The sequence below is a fragment of the Brachyistius frenatus genome, unplaced genomic scaffold, assembly GCF_029030835.1.
Source record: "Brachyistius frenatus isolate BFR_SWC_R1_liver_20210118 unplaced genomic scaffold, ASM2903083v1 Contig_22, whole genome shotgun sequence".
Taxonomy (NCBI): domain Eukaryota; kingdom Metazoa; phylum Chordata; class Actinopteri; family Embiotocidae; genus Brachyistius; species Brachyistius frenatus.
Genome location: NW_027210621.1, coordinates 535,983 through 551,567, shown reverse-complemented (window position 1 = coordinate 551,567; position 15,585 = coordinate 535,983). Strand labels below are relative to the sequence as shown.

The window sequence follows — 15,585 nt, the reverse complement described above, 5'->3', positions numbered from 1 at the left end:
ACTACAGCAGCTATAGAGGCTGATTACATTCCCAACTAAGGCCACAGATCTTTAACTCTGAATAAACAGCTTGTACTAGCGTTGTGGGAAACACTACAGACAGAAATCAGCTCCCTTCTCCAGCAGAAGCCTGCCGTATGCACACAGACATAGAAAGATGACCCTGCTGCTGGTCCTTAGCACTACTGCTGGAGGCTTGGTGACATGGGCACAACCTGCAGGACTAGTTGGTGAACTGCTGAACTGGAAGAGCTCAGCTAAGATGCTAGCAAGATGGGAAGACACTGAAGCTCGTCAGTAGCGATAGTTTTCTGTGCTGTGGTGTTTTCTCCCTCTGCTACTGTTTATCCTTCCATCCACTGAAGACTTGGAAAAGATGAAGATAGCTCGTTTAATCAGCTATCAAGCTCATTCGCTTGGTTGTTAACAGGAAAGTTCACATTTGAATCAATCTAGGGGCCTATTTTTACCATCATGTCCTGTTTCCCAACTGGCTGCTGTAGCAAGGTTGGTGCTACCGGGGTCTCTCCTGGACACAGATCAGCTCAGTCGTACGTTCGGGTGTAAAATGCCTTTATTTGCCCGGCCCATACACCAATGTCTTCGTGCAGCCGCTTCTCCTCTTCCTCCTTCTCCCTGCTCCCCTTTATTAGGGGAGTGCTCATCAGTCCACATCCAGCTCAGCTGTGCTCATCAGTTCGTATTCGGCTCAGCTGCGCTCATTACACCTGCCCGGCACCGTTCCCTGAACCACTCCTCCCACTCTCTACCCCCTGCAGCTGAGCTAACCACACCCCACCGCCCGACTTAGGCCGGGGAGCCATCCGGCCTAACCTACTTCCCCCCCCCCTCCCCCCCAACCAGAGAGCGGGAGAGGAAGTCGGCCACAGTCATCTGCGCCCCCGGCCGATGGATCACCTTGAAGTTAAAAGGCTGTAACGCCAGATACCACCGAGTGATCCGGGCGTTGGCATCCTTCATGCGGTGGAGCCACTGCAGCGGAGCGTGGTCTGAACAGAGGGTGAATGAGCATCCCAGCAGGTGGTACCGCAGGGAGTCGACCGCCCACCGGATGGCCAGGCACTCCTTCTCCACTGTGCTGTACCTGGCCTCCCTCTCCGATAACTTCCGGCTGATGTACACAACAGGGCGGTCCACCCCCGCACCTCCTGGGACAAAATGGCCCCCAGCCCTCTGTTCGACGCATCAGTCTGCAGAGTAAAGGGGAGAGAGAAGTTAGGGGTGTGGAGAAGTGGTTCCCCACAGAGAGCCTGTTTTACCTTCTCAACCGCCCGCTGGCACTGCTCCGCCCACTGGACCGGATCTGAGGCACCTTTCCGGGTCAGGTCGGTCAAGGGGCTGGTCAGCTCCGTGAAGCCCGGGATAAACCGCCTGTAATACCTCGCCAGCCCCAAAAACCGCCTCACCTCTTTTTTTGTCTTGGGCTACGGACAGGCCGCGATAGCCGCCATCTTGTCCACCTGAGGGCGCACCTGCCCGCCGCCCAAGTGGTACCCCAGATACCGTACCTCCCTCCGTCCAACCGCACATTTCCCCGGGTTGGCGGTGAGCCCGGCCTGCCTCAGGGACTCCAGCACTGCGCCCACCCGCTGCACATGCTCCGCCCAGGTGGTGCTGTGGATGATGACATCATCCAGGTAGGCGGCCGCATATGCAGCGTGCAGGCGCAGCACTCGGTCCATGAGGTGTTGGAAAGTGGCTGGGGCACCAAACAACCCAAAGGGAAGTGTGGTGAATTGGTATAACCCAAACGGAGTGGAGAAGGCTGTTTTTTCCTTGGAGAGGAATCTGCCAGTAGCTCTTGGTTAAATCCAGTGTCGTGAAGAAACGCGCAGTGCCCAGTCGGTCCAGGAGTTCGTCGACCCGGGGCATTGGGTACGCATCAAATCGTGACACATCATTCACCCTGCGATAGTCCACACAGAACCGAGTAGATCCATCCTTCTTGACAACAAGAACGATGGGGCTACACCAGGCACTGTTGGACTCTTCTATTACTCCCATCTCCAGCATAGCCGCCAATTCTCTCTGAACAATTTTTCTCTTGTGTTCAGGTAACCTGTAGGGTCGCGACCGCACCGTCACACCCGGAGATGTCTCAATGTTGTGCACTGAGGTTCTTGCGTCCTGGCAGGAGGGAGAACACATCAGCAAACTGCTTCTGCAACTGGGCCACATCTGTTCTCTGGGTCCCGGAGAGATGGGCGTCGAAAGGGAGCGAGGCAGGATTGGTGGACTTTGGAACCTCTGGCCCCAGCTCCTCTCTCAGATACCACGGACACCAGAGAAACAGACTCCGCCTCTCTCCATGCTTTTAAGAGGTTGAGGTGGTAGAGCTGTGTAGCTCCGCCCCTGTCAGACCGCACCACCTCATAGTCGACGTCCCCTACTCGCCGTGTGACCACAAAGGGCCTTTGCCACTTGGCGAGGAGTTTCGAGCTGGAAGAAGGAAGCAATACAAGTACCTTTTCTCCCGGTGTGAATTGGCTCAGCTTGGTGTTGTACAGCCATTGTTGACGTTCCTGGGCCTGGAGCAAATTCTCCCGTGACATCTGACCCAGTGTGTTGCGCTTTGCTCGCAGGTCCAGGACGTATTGAATTTCACTTTTGCCGGAGCTCGGACCTTCCTCCCAGTTTTCCTTAAGCAGGTCGAGCACCCCTCGTGGTTTCCTGCCAAACAGCAGATCAAAGGGAGAAAATCCCGTCGAGGCCTGGGGGACCTCCCGCACTGCAAACAACAGAGGATCAAGCCATTTATCCTGATTACGTCCATCGTCATGTATAAATTTACGAATCATGGATTTTAAAGTCTTATTCAGACGCTCCACAAGCCCGTCAGTCTGTGGGTGATAAACACTGGTCCGAATAGACTTAATGCCCAGTAATCCATAAAGTTCTCTCAGTGTTCGTGACATGAACTGGGTTCCCTGGTCAGTCAGAATCTCTTTCGGGATTCCGACTCGGGAGATGACCTGAAACAGAGCAACACTCTTTGCCGAAATGCTGCGCAACGGCACTGCCTCGGGATATGGTGTTGAGTAATCCACCAGGACTAACACAAAACGATATCCGCGTGCACGCCGGTGAAATGGCCCGATGAGGTCCATGCCAATACGGTCAAATGGGACCTCCATCAAGGGTAGAGGATGTAAAGGCGCCCTCAGAATGGCCGGCTGGTTCACCAGCTGACACTCTGGACAAGATGCACACCAACGGCGCGCATCCCCCCGAATGCCCGGCCAGTAGAACCGGGCCATTATACGGTCCAGAGTTTTCTCATATCCCATGTGGCCAGCCATCAGGTTATAGTGAGCCGCTTGGAAAATAATTTCCCGACGGCTTTTTGGCACCAACAACTGGGTGTTTTCTGGACCTGTTTGAGTGTCACGACTCCCTCTACACAGTCTGTCCCTAATCAATGAGAAGTGCGGATATGACAGCGCTGCGTCAGAGCGCACCAGCGGAGTCTCCACATAGTCTCCGCTGGTTCCCCCTCCCTCTCTGCAGCGTCGGCCAACCTCGCATCATCGCTGAGCACATCACGCGTCCCTGCCGGTCGTGAACGCACCCCCGTACACTGCCCTATTAATTTATGAAACCCAGGCCAATCTGTCCCCAAGATTAGGGTAAGGCGGGAGCTAACCGCAGCCTTCACTTTATGTTTTTTTCCCCCATATCTAATTTCTACGGCCACCACCGGATAATCGTGAACATCCCCATGCACACACTTAATTCTTACCCACGATGCCTCCACCAATGCCCCGGGCCGAACCAGGCTCTGGTGGATCAGCGACTGCATACAGCCTGACCACCATCGCCTGATGTGTACCCCCCTGGATCCTTACCGGAACGATACGTCGCTCCTGGACCGGGTGAGGGTGTTGGAGGGCCGGCAACCCGAACCGTCTGTCCCGCCTCCATTAACGGACATTCCCTCCGGCAGTGTCCGGGCTGCCCACACCTCCAACACTCCTGCCCTGGCAGTTGAGGAACCCCCTGCAGGTTGGGAAGGGTGCTGGGGCCGGCCGGACCTGTGGGATCGGTGAACCTGGGGGTTGTTAGTGCCCGTGGAGCTGGCAGGGCCCGAGCCACCCCCGGTTGTTGGATCCTCCTCCGTGGCGCAGGAATCGGTCGGGCTGCAGCTGGCGGCCGACTGCCATCCCCCTGCCCGCTGGGATGAACCGCGAGGTGGTCCTCGGCAAGGGTGACGGCGGCCTCGAGCGTCGCCGGACGGTGGCAGCGGACCCATGCCGCTGTCCTGGCCGGCAGTGAACTGCTCCCCCACGATCTTGTCCACCATCGCCGGCGCTCCTCCGGCACTCTCCGGCTGCAGCCATCTGGTCGCCGAGTCCCTCAGTCGCTGAGCGAAGGCGAATGGCCAGTCCCCGGGCCCCAGCTTAGCCTCCCGGAAGCTCATCCTGTGGTCCACCGGGGACAGGCCCAGCCGGTCCATAATGACCCTTTTCACATCCGTGTACAGTCGTCTGGACCCGGGAGGCAGCCCCAGAGCCGCTGTCTGCGCCTCCCCTGTCAGGAGAGGCAGGAGTCGCACCGCCCACTCCGCCGCCGGCCAGGCACACGCCTCCACCATTGACTCGAACATGTCCATAAAGGCCTGGACTTCATCCGCCGGTGTCATCTTGTGCATGGCCACCCCGGTTGAAGGACTCCGGTCCTGGCGCTGGTGGGGCCGCCGCTGGCCGAGCCGCTGCTGGCCGAGCCGCTAGCCGTTCCCAGGCGCGGGTCTGTCGCTCGGCTTGGGCCTGCAACGCACCCAGGAGCTGGCGGTTCGCCTCCGCCTGATCGCGCTGCATCGCCGCGATCCCGTCCAGCAACTGCCCTAACGCGACGGTCGGCTGCGTCGGCATTCCACTCTGCTGTTCACCTGTGTCCATGCCCCCACGTTGGGTGCCACTGTAGCAAGGTTGGTGCTACCGGGGTCTCTCCTGGACAGATGACGCGCTCAGTCGTACGTTCATGTGTAAAATGCTTTTATTTGCCCGGCCCATACACCAATGTACTCGTGCAACCTCTTCCTCCTCTTCCTCCTTCTCCCTGCTCCCCTTTATTAGGGGAGAGCTCATCAGTCCACATCCAGCTCAGCTGTGCTCATCAGTCTGTATTCAGCTCAGCTGCGCTCATTACACCTGCCCGGCACCGTTCCCTGAACCACTCCTCCCACTCTCTACCCCCTGCAGCTGAGCTAACCACACCCCGCCACCACAGCTGCAAACCTTGCATCTTTTGTAGGCTAGTTAAATAAGAGTGGACGGTGCACCACGGCTGAAAAGCTACAATGGGTTCCTCCATTTGTTCCAAACCTTCCCAACGTTGAACCAGACCCAGAAGATTCACCACTAAATCTTTTTGATTTATTTCACAAACGCGAGCTGCAGCGAGCAGGTGTTATGTTCCACTGGGACTGATTCAGACTCAAACTCAGAGCACTTCGGATAAACGTATTCAACAAATGTTTGCAAATTCTTACAAGCAACTTCAACAATACTCTAGCTCCTAAATCTGCTGAGTCGTTATTGTTTTGTTTCTCATGCAGTGTAAGACCATGATTTTGGGTAAATAGTCAACAGTGTTCATCCGTGCTTGTGTGTAAGAGACTTTGAGCAGATCTGCATTCTCAGGCCAGATTAAGACAGAGAGACCTTATTCAGAAGCAAACAATGGACCATTGCTCCGGTCATAATAAGCATTTGGCCTGTGACACAGCACACAGGCCAGCGTCCTCCACTAAATCGGAGCTGCCCTCTGCACCGAGAACAAGCTGACACTGGCTACTTTGTGAAAACCAAGAGTGAAAGAAGAAAACCTCCTCCATGAGTTCACATTCATCAGGATGACAAAGACAGTTCAGATGAGGTTTGACCGAACGGACAGGCACGAGACCGGAGGACAGAAATAATAAAAGCCGCCCGCCACAAAAACAATTCAAAACAGACTTTTAGTGGCCTAAAACTTCAACATGAGACACATTTAACTCAGCAGTAGAAACAATAGGTCTCACCACATCAAAGAGTGTCATAACATTAATGTCTAAGATGATATAATGCACGGTGAAAGCCTTAACTTCATGACAATACAATTTAAGGACTTGTGTTACAAAAGCACTTAACAGCATGTCTCAACAGTGTGGAGGGAAATCTCCATCTTATCCACAATCCAGTGCGTTTGTGTGTGTGTGTGTGTGTGTGTGTGTGTGTGTGTGTGTGTGTGTGTGTGTGTGTGTGTGTGTGTGTGTGTGTGTGTGTGTGTGTGTGTGTGTGTGTGTGTGTGTGTGTGTGTGTGTGTGTGTGTTAAGCCTGAGTGATGATGTGTTGCAGTCTCTTTAAGAGGCTCTGTGTGTCTCTGGACTATCACAATAGTCCCGGTGTGGCTGGGTCTCTGGTCCTTGTAGTGTTCTCTCATAACAAACACAGATACATTCCTGAGTTCTCCAGCGGTGGATTAATCCATAAAGCCGAGGCCATACCTCAGGATTTACCTCAGGACTTAACTAATCTGGTGAGTTATGCGTTTGCCACTTCCAGGACCAAACAGCTGATTGCTTTATTTTTCAAACGCAGGGTTCCTGTCGAACCCAGCCCGTCCTTCTTTACCTTCCGTCTTCCCTGTCGAGTCACAGCTGACTCTCAGTTGTCTTTGTCTCTTTTCCATTGCTGGCCTGAGTTTGTGTGTCATTGGGGAGAGTGTTTGCTGTGTCCTGGGTCTCCGTGTCGCTGCGGGGGATGCTCTCAGGGCGGGAGACGGGCCCTTTGCCTCCCATGGTCAGGCTCTTCTGGAAGCTCTCTGACGTGAAGTAGTAGACCACAGGGTCCAGGCAGCAGTTGAGAGTGGCCAAGCACAGAGTGATGGGGTAAAGGGTTCGGGCAAAGCGCTCGACAGCACAGTTAGCCAGGGCCTGGGTTCGCACCAGCGCATACAGGAAGAGGATCGAGTTATAAGGGACGAAGCAGATGATGAAGATCCCAAGATGGACCAGAATCATCCGCAGGACGCGTCTCTTGCTGTCGCAGCCGTGACCGACAGTCACCGGGCGACGCAGCGTCCGCAGAACCAACGAGGAACAGACCAGGTTGGCCAGGAGGGGGAGGAGGAAGCCCACAATCTGGGAACATAAAGACAAGCGTAACAAAAATGAATATGAGTGGAACCCTGCTGCTACGTGTTTGGTTAAAAGTGGTCAAAGTGGTGCGTTAGTTAATGTGTCTCTCTTCACCTCAATGAAGATGGTGATTTTGGACAGGTAGGTCCTCCAGGTGCTCTTGGAGAAGCCCTCGAAGCATGCGGTGGCTCTGTTTGTGTTGTTGATGGTTGAGAAGAAGGTGACCGATATCCCTCCTCCCACGATGGTCAGCCACACGGCCGCACACACCATCGCCGCGTTCCTGCGCGTGCGGATGGAGCGCGAACGGAACGGGTAGACGATCGCCAGGAAGCGGTCTACGCTGATGCAGGTGAGGAAGAGCATGCTGCCATAGATGTTGGTGATGAAGGCGGTTCCTGATATCTTGCACAGTCCATCCCCGAAGGGCCAGTGGCGGTTAACATTGTAGAAGACTTTGAACGGCAGCGTAAAAACAAACACTAAATCAGATAGCGCTAAGTTAGTCATAAACATTGTGGTCTCGTTGCGCATCTTCATCCGGAAGCAGAATACAAAGAGAGCAGCGCAGTTGGTCATCAGTCCCAAGACAAAGACCACACTGTAAACCACAGAGTACAAGTTGTACTTGAAGGAGTCGTCAATCCCACAATTCTCCATTCCGGTCTCGTTGAGCACCAGGCTGGCCATGATGACAGCTCAGAGAGGGAGGGGTCGCCACAAAAAGAGGTTTCACAAAAGCCGTCGGGACAGAGCGGATATCTGGGGGGGAGGGGGGTCGGAGGTGTCAGCAGGGGACCCACCAGTCGAGCCCCCGCCAAGTCATCGTGGACCCTCAGATAACACAAACGGAGGCAGAGACATTCAGGATGCACGGCTGCAGGGCCGGTCGCTGCTCCTGCGGAGAGAAAAGGAAAAAGCACTCAGTCACTTCCTCACTGTAAAAGTTACAGATGAAGAAGTCAGCTGTTCCAGATCTCCCTACATGAAGCTCACGAATAAACACCATCAAACAAAGCACAAAGTCAACTTGTTGACATTTTTGCAACAATATCGTAGGGACGAAATATTTTCATAATGAGATTTTTGATATAAAATCATCAGTTATCTGGATATTATGACTTGAACTGTCTGGTACGTTCAGAAAACAACATCCCTTTACTGTAATGGTGCCTTTAAAACCAAAAAAAGACAACAATTATGCAATATCGAGATATTACTCTATCCAAGACTATATCTAGTATCATATCATGATATGATAAGATATTGACAGACCAAAACGTAGCATTCAATATCCATTTAAAACCATTTTACATCATCCACTTTTCTATTTAATATCATTATAATATCAACAACTCAGGATGCAGAACCTCCAACTAGATGATAAATCTCAACACTGTTTCTGTTGGAATATCTTTACAAATGTTATCAATGAATTGTCTTGTATCCAGTAGAAAAATGTCCCGCTTCACAATGTATATAATTGAAAGCAAGCAAGAATGAAAACTATATTACTGACATTTGAACGGTATGCGCGGATGTTAGATCTATGCATTCGAACGATACTCAGGGATGCGTATGTGCATGTTCACGTGTTATTGGTGGATATTAATAAAAACTCTCATCTGGTCAGGTGGCTTTGGTTCCCACGGCAGTGTGGCATGCAGCACTCGAGTTATCATCGGGACTATCAAAGGTAAATACTTGTAATAGTGCAGAGACAGGAGCATGCACCAGAGCGGAGAGAAAACTTTCCTGAAATCTGATTCATTCATTCATGAAGCAGCGTTAAAGAGCTTGAATGTGAAATCCACTTCCAGCCATAGAAGTACGGAGAAGAATCGATGGCTGAACTCCAGCTGGAAGAAGTAAAGAACTCAGCGGGCTGGTTTGGTGGAAAAGCAGAGCAGAGGCGCTCCCACCATCACAGAACACTGCTGCTCAGCAGATACAATAGTTTAATCAAATATTAACAGTTTACAGATAGCGGACAATGTACAACTGTATTTTCCAGCTGTTTACTCGAAGCACGATTTGAATGAGTGATATCAGAACAGGAACCGGAGCAGAATGAGTTTGAGGAGCGCTGACTATCTTATCTCTGTCACAGTATGTTGTGTATTATGAATACACATTATATTCCACATCCACAATGAACTTTATTTATGTACCGCGGAAGAGTTGCCCAAAGAGTCATACGAGAATGCACATTTTAGAGTGACGAATTGTTTCTGAGAAAAATGTATACTTTTTGAACTTGTTATATTGGTTGCGAACCAAAACACGACGTGTTTGGAATTATTCACAGAGCTGAACAAAAGACGGTCTGACTGAATCACTCGCAGCCAAAATAGAAGTCTGAAGTGTTCCAAGCCAACATCTTTCTCACTTCCCTCACTTATAAATAAAACATGTAAAAACATATGAATATGGTGCCAGAACAGAGGTTTCAAAAATCTGAAAACAGCATTACGCCCCCTTGCGATTAGAGATTACCAATTTGTGTAGTTTGAAATATATTGTTGACACTGTATTCCAATAAAAAATGAGGACCCAGCTTTTTGGGGGGTTGACCTAAAAACACCTCTGCCGCACTATTATTATTGATTCATCTTATCTTTTTTTATGCTAAATTCTCCCTCCAACTTAACAGGAGTACATTTCTGAACTGCTGCAAGCAGCCGCTTTAAACAGGCCAGTCGGGCCTTATCATGTGTTACGCAACGCCGGCAGCGAGGTGGTCGGCTTTTCTGGCGTGGCGTATAAAAGTCCAGAGATTCATTCCGTCTCCTTTCAGCGCACACTAACTACACAAAGGCAACGCTGTGAGTGTAAGCAGTCCATCAGGCCTGTCCTGTGCCAGCTGCAGTGTGACATCTTTACTGCGTTTTCACACGCCTCCCAAACAGCCTCCACAATGCCCTCACTGTACCCATCTGCAACAAACACACTTTACATATGCAAAAGTCTCCACACGTGAATACACAAGCAGGCAAACACTTACATGTGCCAGTCCTCCCACACACACACACACACACACACACACACACACACACACACACACACACACACACACACACACACACACACACACACACACACACACACACACACACACACACACACACACACACACACACTATAGGGTTCTGTGTACTGTGGCTCAGGCCCAGGACCCCTGACAGTGCCGGCTTCATATTCAGCTGATGTTGTTTCTGCAGAGATCCGAGTCTATAGAACATTTAATTTGGCTGCCACACAGTTTATATTTGAAAGTAAGAAGCACCACCTCGACTGCAGCTGGGGAGCACAGACACATTTAAGCATGTTGTGGATTACAAGTCCTGCCGAGGGATTTCAGCCCTGAGTGTGTGTGTGTGTGTGTGTGTGTGTGTGTGTGTGTGTGTGTGTGTGTGTGTGTGTGTGTGTGTGTGTGTGTGTGTGTGTGTGTGTGTGTGTGTGTGTGTGTGTGTGTGTGTGTGTGATTTCATGTGCAGGTCGTGGACAGCTGCACAGTTACAAGGTTCCCCCCCTAAAGTCGGGCCGCAGCAGTGACAGAAACAGGCCTCCGGGACCCGCTGATAAGAACAGATCGAGTTCGGGCTCAGCTCACATCCAGCTGTTCCTTTCTCTGTCCTGCTGGGAGACAGAGGGCAGCGAGGGTTGAAGGTGGAGGACGAGCAGGCGCACGGTGTCGCCATAAAAAAAGGACATCTTCGCTGCTTCCTGCTCAGAGTTACTGTTCAGACAGTGTTTCAAAGAATAACGTCACACTACGAACACATGAATATTAAGTCCTCCAAGTATTACTTAATGAGGTTCATAATGTTCAACATGCAATGGAGCAGAAAGTTAAATAAGCAAATATTCAAACTTTTTCTTTGATAATAACAACATATAACAATATTTTTACATGAAATACTGTTCAAATACTGTACTGCTGCAGCACACGGGCACTTTACAGGTGTGTACAATTTGACTCCAACTACCTCATCACATCTATTTTCATTTTATTGTAATATTTTCTATGCTATCTTTATTTTATTGTACATTTTTACTTAATCTTATTGTAATTAATGTTATCTTCTGTGGCTTCCTTGAGTGGGTACTGTACGTCTGTGTTGTTTATCTTGATTGTAGGCTGCCACAACAATCTTTCCCCTTTGCAATTATTAAAACAAATGTATATGTTTGCAGGTTTATAATCTTCTTCCGTTGTAATCATTTGACTGTTGCTCAGGCAAAACAAGCAATTGGTAAGACCTGGGATCACATGATGGACATTTACATAACAATTTATAGGCCAAACTATGAATCAATTGAGACAATAAGGATTCACTTTTAGAAACAAAACTGTTTTATGAACAAAAATGTGGAGAAAAATTAGGTGTTGACAAGACTGGAATTTAATCAGCTCCTAATTCTTGAGGCCATATACTGTCATGTATATGTGACAGTTAGCCCACACTGAAAGCTGTTTTTGTACCATTAATATCCATTAGTTAGAAGCCTTGAACATCTTCAATATACCCAAACAACCTTTTAGTAAGGCTTACAATATTTGATTCTTATGACCAAACAAAATAGTTCCCTTCCTATTCACCTACATGTTGGGTGTCTCTCTCTCTCTAGATATATATATATATATAGATAGATAGATAGATAGATAGATAGATAGATAGATAGATAGATAGATAGATAGATAGATAGATAGATAGATAGATAGATAGATAGATAGATAGATAGATAGATAGATATATCCTGTAAACACAAGTCTTGTAGTTGTATTTAGTTTAAAGCTGTTTTACAGATATGACTGGGCTGTATGGGCCGCAACTAGCTGGCTAACAGGTTTTTTTTTTTTTAATGTCAAAAGTTGTGGCTCAAGCAGCTTTTAGTTAACACGTTTTTGTCACCTGAAAAGAAAATTGTTGTCATGAACTAAAGACAAAGCAGAGCGAACTTACCGGCAGCTGAGTGGATGGTGACAGCTCACCTCCTGCTCACTGATGTTTGTCAGTCTGGCAGCAGAGCAGCGGCGCAGCTGTCAAAAGAACATCTTCAGCCTTTTTCACTCTCTTGTGTTTTGCCGCTGCTCAGTCTGCAAACTTACCTGCGCGGAGTTTCCCCACTATACCGAGTCAAACTGCGCCCAAACCGCGTGAAGAACTCGCGGAACCGTTTTTAAGCTTGTATGTAAATCCTGCGGGTGTGAGTTCTTCCATTAATCCCGACGACTCGCTCCGTCCGTTAGGAATGGGACCGCGCGCATCACAAATCCTCTGGGCTGCTCGTGCGCGCGCGCGCGCGTGAGAGAGAGAGAGAGAGAGAGCGTATTGCTGCTTGCACGGTCACAGGAAACCAGACAATAGCACCTCGGCTGGGCAGCGGAGGAGGAGGAGGAGGAGGAGAGGGGAGAGGGGAGGAAGGGACAGCGTGAATAGGGGACTGTGGAGGAGGAAGAGGAGGAGGCGGAGGAGGACAGGGAGAGAGGAGGACACAGAGTGGTGTCATCAGAAAGCTCACAACAAGTCCATCTGCCTGTCTATCATATGGCCTTCTTTATAGGCCCACTGTACTGCAGGCTAAGTGATAAAAGCTGTCCATCAACACCTGCATGCGGTATTTACTTCGGTGGGGTGTAATTTACCTCAGTTCTTCTGTATGTGCAGGCTGCCCCAGTGTCCTCTGTCTCCTCATGTTGTCTCAGACCACCTGTTGCAGGATTTCTTGTTCTTCTGGACGCTGAAGAGTTCCACAGTGAATCATCTCAAGCAGATGCATCACAATGCTGCTTACAAATTAATGTAGTTAATAGCAATCCAGTGATGTAATCTAAGTTTATTTACTGGTAATGTATGATATGAATCGTTTTAAAGCCAGATTACTTTTAAAGAAAACTGTAAAACATAAACAAACAAAAAATCGTTCACTTTTCACCATTATGGGTTATTGAGTCAAGGTTTATGAACAAAAATGTTGATTTATCCATTTGAAATTTGAGTAATGTGGGCAGAAAGGTTTAAGGGGACTGCATACCTTCAATATTTCTTCCACCACTGTCAATAGAAAATTAAAGAAGTTTAAGAAATACCATTTAATCCATAAACATAGCAACACTTTCATTGTAAATATTAGTCACTGTTTACGGTCTTCAAGTTTTTCTTCATATTTTCTTCATATTATTATTATAGGGTCTAACAAAGCAGCACAAAACAAAAGCCTGTGGGTGGATATTTGACACTCATTGTGACCTTTAGACTTTTTTTTACAGCAGCAAAACATCCATAGAAGCAAGGACAAAACACCACACATTTGACTATGTTCCATAGATGATTAATACAATATAAAATTCTTTACTTTCTTTAACTTTATTATCATAATGCTGGCCTTTTGCAGAGCAAACCCGTGAGATTCATGAAAGCCTGTAAAATGTCATAATTAAATGATTTAAAGTGACATGAAGTGTTTGTGTGTACCCAAGAATAACTGAACGCCTCATAGGGAGTGACGGATATCATCTCAACTACTGACTGGCTTCAGACTTGACAAATCTGCAATGAAACAGATTCTATGAAAATAAAGTTATAATTAAAGTTCAACATTGAAGTGACATCTTCAGAAAGCCTACACAGGCCAAATACACTGTAAACTGCTGTGTGTGATACCTCAGAATAACAGCATAGTGCTATTTTGGCTGATCAAAGTCCCGCCACACCATTGTTAGAACACAATCATAATGTCTGAGGATACCAAAAGAGTTATTTTTAACCAGGTGACAGGGCGGTGTTGGACTGGTTGCCATTGTCTTCAGGCTGGCATGGGGCTGTAGTGTGTGTGTGTGTGTGTGTGTGTGTGTGTGTGTGTGTGTGTGTGTGTGTGTGTGTGTGTGTGTGTGTGTGTGTGTGTGTGTGTGTGTGTGTGTGTGTGTGTGTGTGTGTGTGTGTGTGTGTGTGTGACAGAGAGAAAGAGAAGGCACTTGACAGAGAGGAAGTGGTCTTTGGGGGTAAGGTCTGGAGGCTGACTGCTCCACAATAGCAGCAGGGAGGACAGGACATCCTGCTTACTGCATAAGCTGAACTGAGACAGAAACATATGAACACACACACACACACACACACACACACACACACACACACACACACACACACACACACACACACACACACACACACACACACACACACACACACACACACAAACACAAACACGTTTAACATGCACACACACAACACTTCACAGATGGCCAGATGTCTTCAACTCTCTAAATTGTTAGTGTTGAAGAACATGTGTTTAAAGAAGCATGAGTCACGCACTGTGGTGAAAACATATTTCCTTTATGATGTTTTACAACATGATTTCTGTATTTTCTTCCCATGAGTCAGCTTTAATGTGGCACTGTTGCATGTGATCCTGTTTCGGATTAAGTTTGGAAGACATCATTTTAGTTGCTTGACACGCTTGAACATGCAGGTGGATGTCAGTGTGGGAGGGAAAAGGCATTCAAGTTAAAGTGAAGGTTCACACTTGTTGAACTTTTCTAGCAGACTTTGCCTTTTAACTGTCAAATGAAAACAACAAAGTTGTGTCCGATGAATAGTGAGGATGTACTTTAAACAGCAATTGTGCTTTAAGCAAAATGTGAAAATCAGTATACTAACGTTGTTACAGAAACAATGCTAACACTAATGTTTAGCATCTACATTATTTATTGTTCACCTTCTTAGTTTGGTATGTTTGCGAATGAGAACTAAACATACAATCCACACAGCTGCAGCTGATGGGAATGTTTTTTTGAGATTGTTGCGATCAAAAATGCTTAATTCTGGCTTTTCAAAACAATTGCAATGTAATTTGCTCAGTTTAAGTGAGTTTTCTGCAGTTTAATTGTGGAAATAATAATAAATTGCAAGTTAGTTTTTTTTAAAACAACTACCTGATAAAGAGTAATATCTAATCACTTTCTGATATTAAGCATGCTACACATCAAAGAAATATTTTAGTTTTTTTTTTTTCAACTTAAGCCTCACAGTGACAAAAAAATAAATGAAAGTTACATAGCTTTACAAAACACGCAGACAGTATTAAAGCGACACTAATATAGAATACAAAGACTAAATCAACTGTAAAAATGATGGCTTTACATGCTTTCTATTTAATATTTATTATTAAGTGCAGTCTTTTAAGCTGGAAGTGCAACTAATGCAACATATTCCTCATTCCAATGAAAAGACCACGTTTCCCACAAAGGCCAACGGTTTTCAGTTTTTTCCGGCCAGCCAGCATGCGCTTTGTTTTTATGGAGAGGAGAGAGAGCACAGCCTTTCTGGTTGAACATGAGGAGTTATTTTGGTTAATAAAGGGAGTTTTGTTTGGAAAGGTTACTTTATGCCGTAATGCTTTTAGAGGAGCTTCTGTTGAGGACATCTTTTGTGGAAAAATCGTGG

The 15,585-nt window shown here is 47.8% G+C and overlaps 1 protein-coding gene across 2 annotated transcripts; it reads right to left on the bottom strand.

Annotated features, from left to right (window-relative positions):
- Window positions 1-5,958: 5,958 nt before the first annotated feature.
- Window positions 5,959-12,451, bottom strand: lpar4 (lysophosphatidic acid receptor 4). 2 transcript variants are annotated; one of them, XM_069696791.1, is made up of 4 exons: window positions 12,252-12,451; window positions 12,106-12,182; window positions 7,253-8,036; window positions 5,959-7,141 (listed from the first exon to the last, which is right to left on the bottom strand). In XM_069696791.1, the coding sequence occupies exons 3-4, from the start codon at window positions 7,826-7,828 to the stop codon at window positions 6,653-6,655; spliced, it is 1,065 nt and encodes a 354-aa protein (XP_069552892.1). In that variant the 5' UTR covers window positions 7,829-8,036; window positions 12,106-12,182; window positions 12,252-12,451; the 3' UTR covers window positions 5,959-6,652. The 2 variants fall into 2 exon arrangements, with proteins under 2 accessions (XP_069552892.1, XP_069552891.1); XM_069696790.1 differs by having other exon boundaries at window positions 12,106-12,451.
- Window positions 12,452-15,585: the final 3,134 nt, after the last annotated feature.

Bases quoted from the DNA above. Each gene is read 5' to 3' on its own strand.
- lpar4 (XM_069696790.1), bottom strand. From the start codon at position 7,828: ATGGCCAGCCTGGTGCTCAACGAGACCGGAATGGAGAATTGTGGGATT. The intron at 7,142-7,252 runs GTGAAGAGAGAC...TTATGTTCCCAG, and splicing joins AAATCACCATCTTCATTGAG to ATTGTGGGCTTCCTCCTCCC.